The sequence below is a fragment of the Passer montanus genome, unplaced genomic scaffold (assembly GCF_014805655.1).
Source record: "Passer montanus isolate IOZ18808 unplaced genomic scaffold, ASM1480565v1 scaffold1, whole genome shotgun sequence".
Lineage (NCBI taxonomy): Eukaryota > Metazoa > Chordata > Aves > Passeriformes > Passeridae > Passer > Passer montanus.
Window position 1 is genome coordinate 10,522,381 of NW_024356504.1, and position 14,957 is coordinate 10,537,337.

The window sequence follows — 14,957 nt, forward strand, 5'->3', positions numbered from 1 at the left end:
GTCTTGCTATAGGCACTGACCTTATATATATATAATTATATATATATCTATATATGTAAAAACTGACAGTTTGGCATGTACCTCCTACAGGAGTCCTGTTGACACAAATACATACTTTTTCAGGCTGTAAACAGTTTATTACAAACAGTATTCTACATTACTTTTTACTTTCCCTGCTGTCTTTACCTTTATCTTCTTTTTCTGACTTGTCTTTTTCATATTTATCCTTGTCTGGCTTTGTTACACTGTCATAAGAAGGTGGGGAGGTTGTGGATGGGGTCATATCTGTTTTTTCTGGAGTGGAGTTCTCATTTAGTTTATCCATAATTAAGTTAAATCAGTAAAGAATATTATTACATTTTAAAACCACTGCTAAAGATATATTCTACAAGGATTGTAGAACTTTAAGAAGTTATTTTATGTACAAGACTTTCTAGTGACAAAGTTGAACCAAAATATAAATAGAGTTTACATGCCAAAAATATTTCTATGTTCACACATCAGACATTTCATAAAAATGAGTTGCTCTTACCTACTATGGAGAGAATGACAACCACAAAATCAAAAATATTCCAACCTATAGTAAAGTAGTAATGACGAAGTGAAATCAATTTCAGGACAAATTCTCCAGTGAAAAGTACAATAAACACCAGGTTAATCCAATATAAAATGTTTTCCATTTCTTCACTCTGGTCATCTGTTTCTACCATCATTGTGACCATGTTAAGGCAGATGAGTATCATGATACTGATATCAAATGCTTGTTTTGTTACAAAATCAAAGACCATGCCTTGGAATTTGTTCTGTTATAGCAGAAGAAAAAGAAAAAAAAAGGTATTTCAGATTAATAAGGCTTTTCTTACATAACGTAATTTTTTTGCTTATGACTTATTTCAGCCTAAGGCATAATACAAAAAATAAGCTTTTTAAATAGATGCAAAAATAACAGAAAATATTTTTATTCTTACTGCTGGTCGAGGTATAGGCTTTTGTGGTTTCTTGGAACCCAATTTTTTCATTGCATTGTAGTATTTCTTCTGTTCTTCTGTCATGAAAATGTCTTGACCTCCAAAGTAAACCCAAGAGACAAAAACTGGTTACAATCATGTATCTTTACTGATTACTTATAAATAATATTAATGATCACTCTTGTTCACATTCGCATCTGTAGGAAAATTTAGGACAGATATAAAAATCCTGTTTTATGATTTTTATATTAAGTATTAAGCTACAGAAAGTGTTGAGTTCAGCAGCTGGAACACTGATACTTTTTCAGGCAGTGTTGACAAAACACAAAGACTAAAGAGGGTACGAATAAAGATAATACAATGTTTATTATCAAAGTTCAGAAATCTATACTGCTGAGCTCTGTGACATGAAAGTATAGCAAAGAGTTTTTATAGCCACATTTAGCTATTTCAGTGGTTAGCCTTTTTATGAGTCAATTAAGGCTTCAGTCACAAATCCATATCTTTACAAAGATCACATTGAGTATTTCACTAACCATGGAGAGTCATAGATTGTCACTTGTCCATCAAGCCCTCATCAAGCCAAATTATAAGCTTTAATAATTTAATGTATTTACTATGCAGTGCTCTTAACTAATTTATCATTAAAAATTATTAATCAAATTGTCATCAGTGGACCAAAAATAAGAATTTTTTAATATTCTTTTCAAAATAACAATGAAGTACTTATCTTCTTTTTCTGCTGGTTGAAATTGTCTATGATGACACCAATAAAAAGGTTTAAGGTAAAAAAGGATCCAAAGATGATAAAGATGACAAAGTAAAGATACATGTACAGGTTATCTTCATACTTGGGCTGATCCAAAACCTGCAAAAAAGGCATAGAAATGACACATTAGTTTAACAGTGAACACTGTTAAAGATAGAATTTAGGGCTCCATCACTGTAACCTTTGGTTCGTGTGGTCAAATCCTGACATATATTTCAGTGATCTTCAATCTACAAGAAGTTACATTCTTGAAATTAATTTTTAAAAATGAAACTGACCTGTACGAATGTAGAATAAATACTGAAAACACAATTGGTTAAAACTAGCAAAGTTCCACTTGCCTGAGTGTACAGACAACCAGAAACACCAAGTTTTATGTCTGCAGAATTTTCTGTAAATCTTCTGGGAGGCCAGTGTTGTGGGCTTTCACTGCTACAGGCACTTAGGAAAGTGCACAGGATTGTGGAAGAGAGGTATCCAAGCCATGTTTAGACTAAGCATATTTTCTTGGTATAGCTATGCACTATCACTATACTACAACAGGCCTCCTGCTGTGAGTGCAGCTTACAAAAAAAAAAAAAAAAAAAAAAAGGAGCTTTACCAGTATAGTTTATTCAATTGTCTACTTAGAACTAGAGGAAAACTTGCAGCAAGGGAACAAGGGGCAGGCCAAAGGGTAAGAAAATGCAGAGGTCTAATTAAAAATAAGCACTCTGCCCTAAAGAAAGCAGTCAGGCAGCTTGCAGAGTACAGTGAAAATCTTAACTATAAATAAGATCAGTATTACAAAAAACCCCAAGTTTCCCTGTATTGGTGTCTGTTTCCAAATATAAAGAATGGCACAATGCATGATGAAAGGAGGGAAAGGTATTTCATTGCAATAGGTGAGTGTGCTGGTGTGTTGTAGGATTGAGGAATTTTGATTCAAGTGTACCATGGAGATAATGGAATCCTTTAGCACTGCTCCTCTGCTTTCCTTATTTCTTGTATTGTCCCCATGGTTTCAATTTTCTTTAACTACAAAATTATAGTAACTCTTTGTTCTTTCATTGTTACTGTAATTGCTGAAAGATGTTAAAATTGCATTCTCAAATCTTGGAGCTCATACAATCAAAACAAATGGAGTCAAGGGACTATACTCACATTCCGAGAATCCACAGCTGCGTACATGATATCCATCCATCCTTTAAATGTAGCCTATAAACAGAACACAGGTGTTTAGGTCACACTTCTGGAAAATGACTTGTCAGAAGCATTTTTTAGGAGCTGAAAACTAAGTGTCTTTAGTACTCATAATGAAAACCAGTGGAGTGAAATCCTAATAGCTGACTCTTGCCTTCTATTGTATGTTTTATTCATGTACAAGAACTGCAATCCAGTTCTAATATCTGACTATAGAGGAGACAGCATCCATTAAGAACTTTTGTCTATTACAAATAATATCTGGTGTAAAAGTTATTTTTTCTGTGCATGAGCATTAGAGGTTTATTTGACACAGATTCAATGCAGTTAAGGTGTATTAGGTTTGAATTACATTTTTTCCTCATAGTCAGTATATCCTCTAGGCTTTGTGTTACTTCTTCTGTAGAGTCATGAATTTGTCCCACACTTCATGACTCAAATCAAGAATTGAGAGACAAAATTTCTAAATAATAAATAAAAGAAGTAAAATCTTTTTACTGTTACAAGTAAATAATAGAGATATAGAAAGATAAATAGAAATTAAGGACTGGTGACTTACCACTTGGAGCAGAGAAAGGTAACCAAGGCCTACGTTGTCAAAGTTAACCTTCACGTTCTTCCACCGGGCAGTTTCATTGTTTTGTATGAGCTCCTCACATTGACTAAAGTTGTTAATTTGGCTGATATCAAATCTCTCATCAGTTGTAGTGTTAACACAGTAGTAAAACTTTCCAGCAAATAGATTTACTCCCATGATACTAAATATCAGCCAGAATATAAGGCAAACAAGAAGCACATTCATAATAGATGGAATTGCTCCTAACAGGGCATTCACCACAACCTGAAGTACAAATGAAACCAAAGAGAGACACTGTAAGAGCACAGACACCAGGATTTTACAAATGCTTCATCAGCCTCTCTCACATGTAACATGCTATTATATTTCTAATATCTGTGTTACACTTCAATTGTTAAGAGCAACAAGTCAGAAAAGCAGTATAGAGAAAAGATAAAATGCCAAACTTAATTAGAAGGAAAAATACAAATAGTAGCAAATGGTAGCTTTAAAGAATGGGTAAAATAAGAACCAGTAAAACAAACTTTTTAAAAAAAGAGGAAAAAGAAGTATTTATCAGTGCTTTTTAGAATATTTACTTAATGTATACCTGCAAAATCATAACAATTATAATCACTGATTGAATCAAACAAACTAAAGTTTCAATATTACATGTTTACGGGATAAATCCAACATGTTCAAATCTATTACTGAGCAAATTTCTAATTGAAATTAACTTTGAGTCTTTTTGAAAATAAAACCAAGTGATGTATGCATGTTCCTTTGGATCTTTACATTTAGAATTAGAAATATAGAAATGCTCAAACAAGGAAAGCTACTGAGTACCTGAACACACCAGAGCTGTTACTGTTCAGGCAACTGGCAGATAAAACTTGAAAAAGAGACTTAATTCCCAACTGAATTTTGGGAAAAATAAGGCTTCAGGAAAGAAAAATGTGAAAATGAGTTCATGTGTGATGATGAGCAATGATTAAAAACATGCTAGAATGAAAATAAAACACTGAGGAAAATGAAATTTGGGAGAAAGTAGGTCCATTATGAATGAGAATTATTAATTTAATGATGGAATTGATGATGCTAAATTAATGAATTCTGATTTTAAATCTCTCTGTAAACAATTCTAAGAATATAAAATTTGGTAAGTATAGAGCACTGCCACCAACTTTGCCAAAACAACTGAAGCAGATCCTTAAAGTTTGCTTTTCTTTTAAATGCAAAACAGTGGCTATTACTTTGATGGGCTTTTTAATATTTCATTTAGCTTATATGATGTAAGTACAAGGGCAGATCCTCTAGCATAATAAACTTATTGTTTCTTTTTGAAATACAAATATATAATGAAGCTCTATAGAAACAATGAATAATAAAATTAGTGATCCAAGTAGATGGGCTTTCATTCCTTGCCCTCTTACAGAACAGAAAATAAACCCTTTGAATATTAGATCCGTGATGAAACACGATCATGTGCACTATAAAGGAGAATTGGGCTGAAGGAAATGAGGGGTGCCTGTTGGACCTTCAGGGCTCCATTCCTGTCAAAACTCTACCTCTTTTGGGTGATACATACTTTGGGCAACCTTTGAGAGCCTATAGGACTTCAGTGAAATTGTTGTTATATTTAAATTTAGGATCTAGATCAAATGAAGTTGCTTTCAATGTAAACTACTTCATCCCTCTATAAAAGCACAAAATGGTGCATGAAGTCCAAATATTCCGTTCTCTTTTTTTTGTTTGTTTGTACCTTTTTTTCCACATATTGTAAATCAAATGTTTTAATAAGTGATTATTTCTCGTGGGAAAATTTAAAACAAATCAGAACAATTTCTTAATCATACTAAAAACCGTCTTAGCAATAACTTATAAATTAATAAACAAAAGTAATGTAGAATTTTATAAGTCAGTATCTGGGTTGAGAAGATTCCCTAACTGGTGGATAAATCTCTTCTGATTATTTCAACAGTGCTGTCTTATGCTGACAAGCTTGTACTCAGCACTGTGAGCCACATGATTGTAGGAGGCCATAAGATGTTGTTTGACCTTAGCAAATGAACAGCCTATATAATGATGCTGAATTAGTTTAAATTGGAAAATCAGGTACTCACTTATTTTATTTTTACAGCAATTTGAGTGGAATAACAAATGGCAAGGTCATTTTTTCTCAATTTGAGAATATTTTCCAAATGTATTAGGGTTTTTTTAAATTGAAAGTTATCTCAATTCTTCTACTCAAAAAATATAAGTAGCTTTCTTAAATGCAATAATATCATCCATCAGGAACAATTCTTGAGATATAAAGGGATAGTTAATGAAGTGAAAATATTTGTCCTCAAGCTTTCAATCTCAGTATACCCAAGAATTCTCTTCCTCTTTGTGCTCCAGCTGCAGGTCCAGTCATGTTCTTTCTTTAATTGCTGGATTTCTACAGCTGACCTACTTTCTCTGGTATTAGTCTGAGTCCTGAAGCTACAGAGAACCAGCTTGTGATACGAATATTTGAAGACGCTCAAAACATAGGGTTGAGCATCCCTGGAAACACTGATCCTGACACCTTCCAGCTTCCACTAGTAGTAAGTCTGTGAGAAAAGGGGGCTAGGCCTGACAGAAAATGAAAGCAGGGGAAGCATAAGAAAGACATCAAACCCCTTGTTTTCTAGTTGAAAGAAAAAGGTATTAGTGTCTAGCACCATATAGCAGTGAGTGATACCACTTGGGACAGAGCATGGGCAGATTAATTATATTCCCACAGATTAATTAATCTGCACGGGCAGATTAATTATATACCAAGTGGAAATTAAAGTATAACTTTCCTAGCAATAACAGTGGTGGGAAGATGCAGGAGAAAAAAAATAATGTTTTTCATAGGGGCAATTTTTTTCTATTAATTACTAGTTTGAGTGGGCACAAGCCGAAATCCTAGAGAATAGTACAGTGTCTTAAAAACTGTACATGTATTGAATGGAATTTCCTGCTTGCATATGGGAAGTATAATGCTCAATGGAAGCAATTTAGAGTGTCTATGCAAATATATGCATTGTACTGTACTGTCATATTTTCAGTTCATACAAGATAAACACCAATGGAATGATTATGTTGTGAACAGACATCTTGAATTTCCATGTATCAGACATTAAAATGTTCTCATACTAATCTCTTCATCAACTTGTGCTACTGCATCTTTAAAAACACTAAACTTGGAATTAATTACTTTAAATAAGGCAAAATTCACTACATCCATTGGAATATTTCAATGGTTAATTGCCTAACTAATGAAGTTATAGATCACATTTCTAGTCTTAAGTAATCTAACTTCATTTAGTACTTTTTATTGCATTTTTTGCTAAACTCATAAATCTTCTCCTCATCTGGTTATTGTACAAAGAGATACAGTTGGCAGATCAGGATCAAATCCGCAGGTAAATTTTATACCAACATGGAAGTTATGGGATTGACAATTACACATAAACCTTCATTACAAGGTTATTGGGTTTTTCCTTGCAACAATAAATTGCCACTTAAGGAATTTTTTATAAAATTTGAAATATTTTTATTTTGGGTTTTTTGTTTTGTTAATTGTTGTCATAAAAGAAACCCCTACAGTTCATATGATTTTAGTGAGATAATACTGATGGTTTAGACAGGCCTTACCTTGATATAAACATCCCAAATTTTCAAGTTTGCTTTAGTAAAGGTCCAGAAATTTTTTGGAGGCAAAGAAATGCTATTTCCTGTTTGAATTTATAAAATTTCATCAAAGCCCATTTCCTTTTTCATTGAGAGCTCTTACTTTCCACACACAGAGCATGACATTTTCTTCAGAAGCTCACCAGTTTGAAATTGACTTACAAATTAGCTAATCAGCTTATCACCTGGGGTGGCAAAGAATGTGATCCCAGGAGGGAGCTCACACAAGGATCCCTTTTAATTATGGCAGGAGGGTTCCAGTTCAGGTGCATCTGCTGATGCCCACTATGGCGGTATGTCCAAGAGAGACAGATGGACCCTGAAGGTGTAAGCCAGACATCTTCCTGTGGCTGGACCTAGAAATATCTACCGTGTCTGGTTGTTCACTACTACCCTTGAGAGAAACATTTCTAGAGCTTTTGAGTCATGGCTGAGTACATCAGGTCTTTGTCCATATCAGTGCACTAAAGAAGTGATTTAAACTGACCACTTTGACTGACTTTGCACTGAGACAGACTGAATGTGCCCTGTTGGGCAGCTGAGGGTCTCGGCTGTGGTAACTGATACAGTGATAAGGAACACTGGGGACAGTAACTTCTCAAATATACCAGCAAAAGTCTAATATGTTTTCAGGCTGCTTAGTGCTCTATAGATTATAATCAAAATTTTACAATCAATACAGAAACCAGTAAGCAACCAGAAATCATGAAACCAGCTCCATCTCTGATATGCTAGAAAAGTTTTCTTAAATAGAATGCTATGTTCTAATATGAAAGAGAGAAGTAAATTAGCACTATTTTAATAGTGCTAATTTACTTATTAACATACAAATTAATTACAAAACTTTTAGTTCTAAAAGATATTCCCAATTTATATATACTGAATAATATGTTAAATGATATAGGCTATGTATGGTAGTCTAAACTGATAAAAAATACATATGTGCTTGCATACACGGGTGTATGTGCACACACTTTTAAGAGGAAGTATTGGAGCTTTTTTAAACTGTCCTGACTATAGAAGGTTGTGTTTGTATAGGATAAATGCAGTAATATTGCATAGATCCATGCAGTTGATAAATCCTTGGGCCCTCCATGAAAATATGAAAATGGGGAAAGGCCAAGGAGTGTCGTTAACTGTAACAATATGTGCCATAACACATGAATTCATATAAGCAGATGAAGCCTTTTGCTTATATGTTAGTGATAAATGTGAAATATATAGGATGGTAGTGTAGCATTTCTGCATGGATTGGTTGTTGATTATTCTGCATGCATTGTGTCCGTGGATGCATGCATTATTTCAGATTCTTTCACGTTGTCTTACCCTCATCCCTTCAAATCGCGACAAGGCTCTTAGAGGTCTCAAAGCTCTTAGTGTCCTAAGGGATTTAATCGCACCAAGTTCTGAGTAGCCCAAGGCATTAGCTGTTAAGCTAACCAAAGAGACCTACACAAAAACAGAAAGGCAATATTGCTCATTCATCTTTATATCCTTCCGACACATATGGTGGGAATGATGTGTGCCCTGAACTTCTCAAGAAGATTCAAGGCTGGACCTCTTTCTCCAGGAAACCCTCTATAATGCAGAAAAAATTTTACGTCAGACAAAGTAGAATAAAAGGATATTCTAGGTACCTGTTGATGAAATCATGTTGATAGAATGGTATATAAGTGCCTTCTATAGTCACATAAACCAGTCAACATTTGGTGGGATTTAAACAAAAATGAAGTCACATGCTAAAACAAAACACCCAAAAGCTGGGTGAATAGGAATGGACAATTTAGGTCAGGACTTCCCATGATATCTTCAGCACTTGATGAGAATGTAAACGCTCTCAAAAACCACATCCAGACCTTGCTTTTGGTCAAATGTAACTTTCTAGTGTCCAGAAAATCTTATTCAACAGCCATAGCTACCAGTGCTGTTCAGATTTAACCGGACTAATCAAGATTGAGAACCAACTGTTTGTTAGACAATGGTAGAAGCTTCACTGTTAGGCATATCCACACTTCATTACATTCCCTGTGACTCCTTTAACCACTTCATCATTTCTGGCTTGCATAACGCTGGTCTGGTCTGCAGGCAGATGAGTAAATAAACTAGAATAGCTGTAAAATAAATAATACAATTATCTTTCATCAATAATCCTTGGAAATGTATTTCTTATAGCCATTGGGAAGGAGTGGCCCTAATAAATAAAAAATAAATCATCTTCTCTTTATGTCCATTTAATGCCCTTCCCTTCCATCCTTCCTGTTCTCTCAATTCCTTCATCTCCAAATTGTTCTTTTTAATTTTTATTTCAATCCCCTGACTATAGGTTCAAAAGAATGCTTCAGATATTAATTTTTTTAATTAAAAAATTGCACCAAGGTAAGGTTGACATGAAAAACTAATAAAGCTATTTATAAGGGTCACAGAAGTAACTAAACCACAGATTATCAAATAAGAATTAAATATTTGTTGATAAATACAAGTTCTACTGGTCATGGCAATGTACACATTGGATGATTGAGCCAATACATGTTTTACAGAGGTACAGACTGAATCATAAAATACTATATGAGCATATAGCCATGTCTTATCATAGGATTTGCAATGCTGGTCTGGTATAGTATAAGGTATAGTGTTTTCCAAGCTCTGTGTAGTAAAGACCTCCTGATCCATCACTGTGTTTTTAGGGAGATATTTAGCAATTACTGTAGAATTCTGGTGCTTTTTATAATGCACAAATAGGTGGTTTAAGACATACTCTTAACTTGCATTCCTTAACATAGGAATTACATCTGTGGAACTGAGAGGTAAATCAGACTATACAGAATTATAAACCATACCACCACAGCAGTTAAAATAGAGTTTTTGTTGAATAGAACAGAAATCTTATCCTGAAAACATAATATTCTTTTTTTTTAAGCCTATTGTACAGGACATGAAAAAGAATACATACATCAACAATCAGGAAGTCCAGCCAGCACCATGCATTAGTGAAATAGGTTTGAAAGCCATAAGCAACCCATTTTAAAAGCATTTCCAGAATGAAGATATAGGTGAAAACTTTGTCAGCATATTCCAGCATGGTCTTGATAGTTTTACGTTGTTCTATGTAGATATCTTCAAATGCCTGTGAAAAAGATTTTTGAAGATGTGATTAAATGTCTTCGCAATTTGCAGTGTCATATAGGAATGGCCAGGAAAAAAAATTAATTGAAAGAAACCCATGATGATAAGGCATGTATCTTTCCCTCAAGCATAACTTTGGCTTTCACTTAATACTTTTTATAAAGCTGGGTCCAAGCAATATTCATCTTTCAGCTGAACTGAACATCAATACACAGAACTTACTGTAAGTCCACTCTTCAAACTTCATTTTAATTTGTTTCCATGGATAATGTTTGTGTGGCCAGGTTTTGGTAGTGGGGGGAGCTAGAGAGGTGGCTTCTGTGGGAAACTCCTAGAAGCTTCCTCCATGTCCAGCACAGCCAATGCCAGCTGGCTCCAGGACAGACCCACCATGGCTGAGGCCAAGCCAATCAGGAATGATAGCAACACCTCTGTGACAATATATTTAAGAAGGAAATAAAAAAAAAAATTGCACAGGCAGAATTGCAGGTAGAGAAACTGGAGTGAGAACATGTGAGAAGAACAGCTCTGCAGATACCAGGGTCAGTGGAGGAGGAGGGGCAGGAGATGCTCCAGGCCCTGGAGCTGAGATTGCCCTGCAGCCAGCGGAGCAGATCATGGTGAAGCAGCTGTGCCCCTGCAGCCCATGGAGATCCACAGGGATGCAGAGATCCACATGCAGCCCCTGGAAGAGCCCCATGCTGGAGCAGGGCTATGCCCGAGATCAGGCTGTGAAACTGGAGCAGGCTTCTCACAAGGACCTGCAGACCATGGACAGAGGATCCTGTGCTGGAGCAGGTGGCCCAGTAGGACTTGTAGGACCATGAGGACTGGATCAGGCTGTGCCTGAAGGACTGCACATCATGGAATAGGGACCCACATTGCAGCAGTTTTTGGAGGACTGTTGCCTGTGGGATGGACTCACATCAGAGAAGTTCATAGGGCACTGTCTCCCATGACAGGGACCCCATGCTGGAGCAGGGGAAGGACTCCTCTCCCTGAGCAGTGGCAGAAACAATGTGTGATGAACTGATCGTAATGCACATTTCCTGTCTACCTGCACAGCAGGGGGAGGACTTCAGGCTGGGAAGGAGGGAGAGATGGGGTGAAGGTGTTTTTAAGATGGCTTTTACTTGTCATTATCCTGCTCTGATTTTGTTAACAATAAACTCAGTTAAAAGCCCTAGGCTGAGTCTGTTTTGCCTGTTACAGTGTTTGATGGCTGATCTCTCCTGGGCCTTATCTCAACCCATGAACTCTTCTTTCCCCTGTCCACATGTAGAATTACAGAGCACCTTTGGTGGGTACGTGGCATCAACTCACTACAGATAGCAAGGGCCTATTGAGATTAGGATTTCCTTTGTGGGAGTTACAGATTTATATTACATTTTTATGAGGGATTTTAAAATTACTGTGTGATACAGTAATTTTGAGGAAAAATTGAAACCAAACTATGTATACTAACTCACAAAGCAATCCTAAATAGAGATAACTGTCTTATCAAAAGAAAATGTATCCATTGACAGTGAATCACTGCATTGAGCCAAGTGTAGAAAGAATGTTACATTCTGCCCCTGCTATGAGAAACTAATTACTTCAATACCTACTCATTGCACTTGATTTAACACCAATCTGTAAAATATCTGATGGAATTGTGTTGGCACTTTCCTCCTCAGTTTGACAATTTGAGTTGCTGCTGATACGTTCATAGCTAAGCTGTGTTTTTATTTAAATGTGTGTTTAAAAAAAAGAAGCTATTATAATCAATATTAAGACATGTGAACACCAGTCTGATAAAATTAATTTCTTATTTCCATTAACACTACATTTTGAACTTACCAAACCATTTGTTCACAGCCCACAAGCAAATTCTTACATGTCCTACAATATATGCAAACGCTTGCAGATATATATTTATATTAGAACATACATTAATTGGATATCAAACTCTAATTTGTTACCTGTAGGTATGTGATTAACTGTAATTTTAAATGCTTGCTGTTTAAAATCACAATAGTCACAATAGTTCCACACTTAATTTACCAGAGCACCACTGCTGAGAAGAATCATGAAGACTATGAAGGTCTCAAACCAGTTATGTTCAACAATCTTATAGCAGGTTTTCCTAAGATTCCACCAGATTTTCCCCTTTCCTTCTTCTACACTGACTTGACAGCATTTGAATCTCCGTACACAACCTAAATGTGATAATAAATTTTGAGATGTCAGAATAAAATAAATATTTATTAGGAATCACAATGAATGGCAATCATTTGACTTATTTCTTATCATAGTTCTACTGCATTAGATCCTTATAATTCCTTTTTAAGCATTTTTGTTTAGTATTTGAATTTAAATCTTCATCTTATGCAATACTTCTAAAGAAACAGAGAAAACACACAAGAACAGTAAATCTATGGCAGTACCTATGAAAGAGTTACTAATACTAACAGATATTACAACTATAATCACTAAACTTTTTTGATTTTGAATAAAAAGAGAATCCTGCCCAAGTCTACACAACTAGGTCTATTTATCTTGCATTTATTTTGCTTTCCTACCTTCTGTGAAACAAGCTTCTGGTTCTAGAACTTCTTCTGGTTCTGCTTCTGGCTGTTCACCTTCTGGAGGTAGTCCAATATCAACTGTGCTGCCTTCTGATGAACTGGATGCATTCAATTTCTGTGAACGAAACCCCACATTATTTTTTTTTCAGTTTTATTATTTTGAATAGAAATTTATGTTGGAAATGTACACCAAAATATTTTGAATGTATTCAGTGCTGTGATACTAAAATAACTTCTTATCTGCAATTTCTAATGCCAAATTGCTCTGCTACAGGTGAGGTCACAAGATTAGAAACTACATAATGTGCATTTTCCCTATTGAAAATATTTTGATATTTTCATGCAAGGAATTGCTGAAATTACTAGAGTATTATTCTGAGCCACACATAAGAATTTTGAAGGGAAATTTCAGTAAGCTGAGAATGGGTGTTTTCCACATTTTGTACTGTTTAATTATTCCAATCATGTGGCTGCATTTTAGGTTACATTGTAGATAGCATGTGTTAATACAACTAAATTTCCAAAATCATGACCAAACCAACAGCAAGCTGCACAGATGTATTTTCATGCCTCAAGTAAATATTATTCTAGCAAGTCTGTAAAAAGCTAAATCAAAAGTTTTATTGTAATGTTTTCATTATTATTGACATGAAAACACATGTTATGAGTTTTATAGGATAATTTAATTATCTTTATTTCCAAAAGAGCAGCACATTACTCTAGGAGCAGTAGCTGATATTTTGCATACTCACTTGGCAATGCATTTTCTGAATTTATTGTGCATTTTGAAACTACTTATTACTTTGGTACAGTACACATAGATGTCCAATTACTATAAAAGGCCAAAAAAAATTTGAATTACTAAAGTCAAAACAAATTATTTTAAAACAATATTGTAAAAAAATAATACTGCATCAATAAATCATGCCAATATTATAATTCAACCTTAAAAATTATTCTTTCACACCATCATGTGATGCTGGCAACAGACAAATATGAGTACTATAATAAGTAAAAGTAGTTTGATTACAGCATTCTATGACTCTTCTAATGTTATCACTATGTGGAGTATAACATCAGTAAAATGGCTGCATTGATAAGTAGCTAATCTTATAAAGGGAATGATGTAAGCAGATTTAGAATAGAGTCTATAGGGAATTAATATTAGACAGAGATGTTCTATGATAACATTAAAGATATATATTTTTGCTGACACTTAAATCTGAAGTTAGAGGCATTATTCCTTTAAAACATTTCTCAGTAGCTTCAAATTCTATACAGTTTTTTTTGTAAAGGAAATGTAAACAATATTATTCTGTGGTACAGAAAGTAACTTGAGACATTTAATGGACTTTTACATAGCAACAAATATTCAATATGTTCTTTAAACAAAAAGAAGATTTATTCATTTCTCCCCCATTCTGATTCTACTGAATCACACTGACAATATCTTGTGTTGTGATTCTGACATAAGCTTAACTTAGATTTTTGTGCACCATGGTTCACTGTAGAGCACATTTCATAGGAAGGCTGAACAAATGGAAACATGTACTGGAGGGTGTATTATACACCTAGTTTCAATGATATCTGCACACACCTTTCATCTATGTTTATTTGAATTTCCCAGCTTAAACATTCATGTCTTGTATTTCTGCATGAGTTTTAACATCTATTGAGGTCAGGTACAATGTACAAAGAGACAGATGCACACTTTTCTGAAGATTATTATTGACAAATTTCACATTGCAATGTGTTTGAATTATAGATAATGCATGGCAGTTTGGTCAATGTGGAATACTGCCTCTAAAATGGAGAAACTAGAAAGTTTGGGATAAATACTGTAGTAATCAAGTAAGTACCACAGCATTTAAACATCAGTGGAAGTCAATCATCAGTTTGAGGAAAAGCCAGAAATACCATAAATGCAAAGTACATTTAAAAAAATTACATATTATGTTAAAAATTACCATTTATCAATACAATATACTAAATAATTTTTCAAACTGAGAAGTGACTGTTTTTATTACATAGTGTTTTCTTAAAATGTTGCTTGCATCATTCCAATCTGGAGAGCGTTTCTAGCAGAATGC

At 34.6% G+C, this 14,957-nt stretch overlaps 1 protein-coding gene across 1 annotated transcript in view; it reads right to left on the reverse strand.

Annotated features, from left to right (window-relative positions):
- Positions 1-509: 509 nt before the first annotated feature.
- Positions 510-14,957, reverse strand: part of LOC120498257 (sodium channel protein type 2 subunit alpha) — a 41,258-nt gene continuing 26,810 nt past the window's right edge. The window contains exons 12-20 of the mRNA XM_039700778.1: positions 12,862-12,982; positions 12,344-12,498; positions 10,128-10,301; positions 8,504-8,626; positions 3,479-3,760; positions 2,881-2,934; positions 1,699-1,836; positions 969-1,073; positions 510-803 (exon numbers count right to left, since the gene is read on the reverse strand). Of these exons, the coding sequence (XP_039556712.1) occupies positions 510-803; positions 969-1,073; positions 1,699-1,836; positions 2,881-2,934; positions 3,479-3,760; positions 8,504-8,626; positions 10,128-10,301; positions 12,344-12,498; positions 12,862-12,982 (1,446 nt within the window). The remainder of the gene's footprint in view (positions 804-968; positions 1,074-1,698; positions 1,837-2,880; positions 2,935-3,478; positions 3,761-8,503; positions 8,627-10,127; positions 10,302-12,343; positions 12,499-12,861; positions 12,983-14,957) is intronic.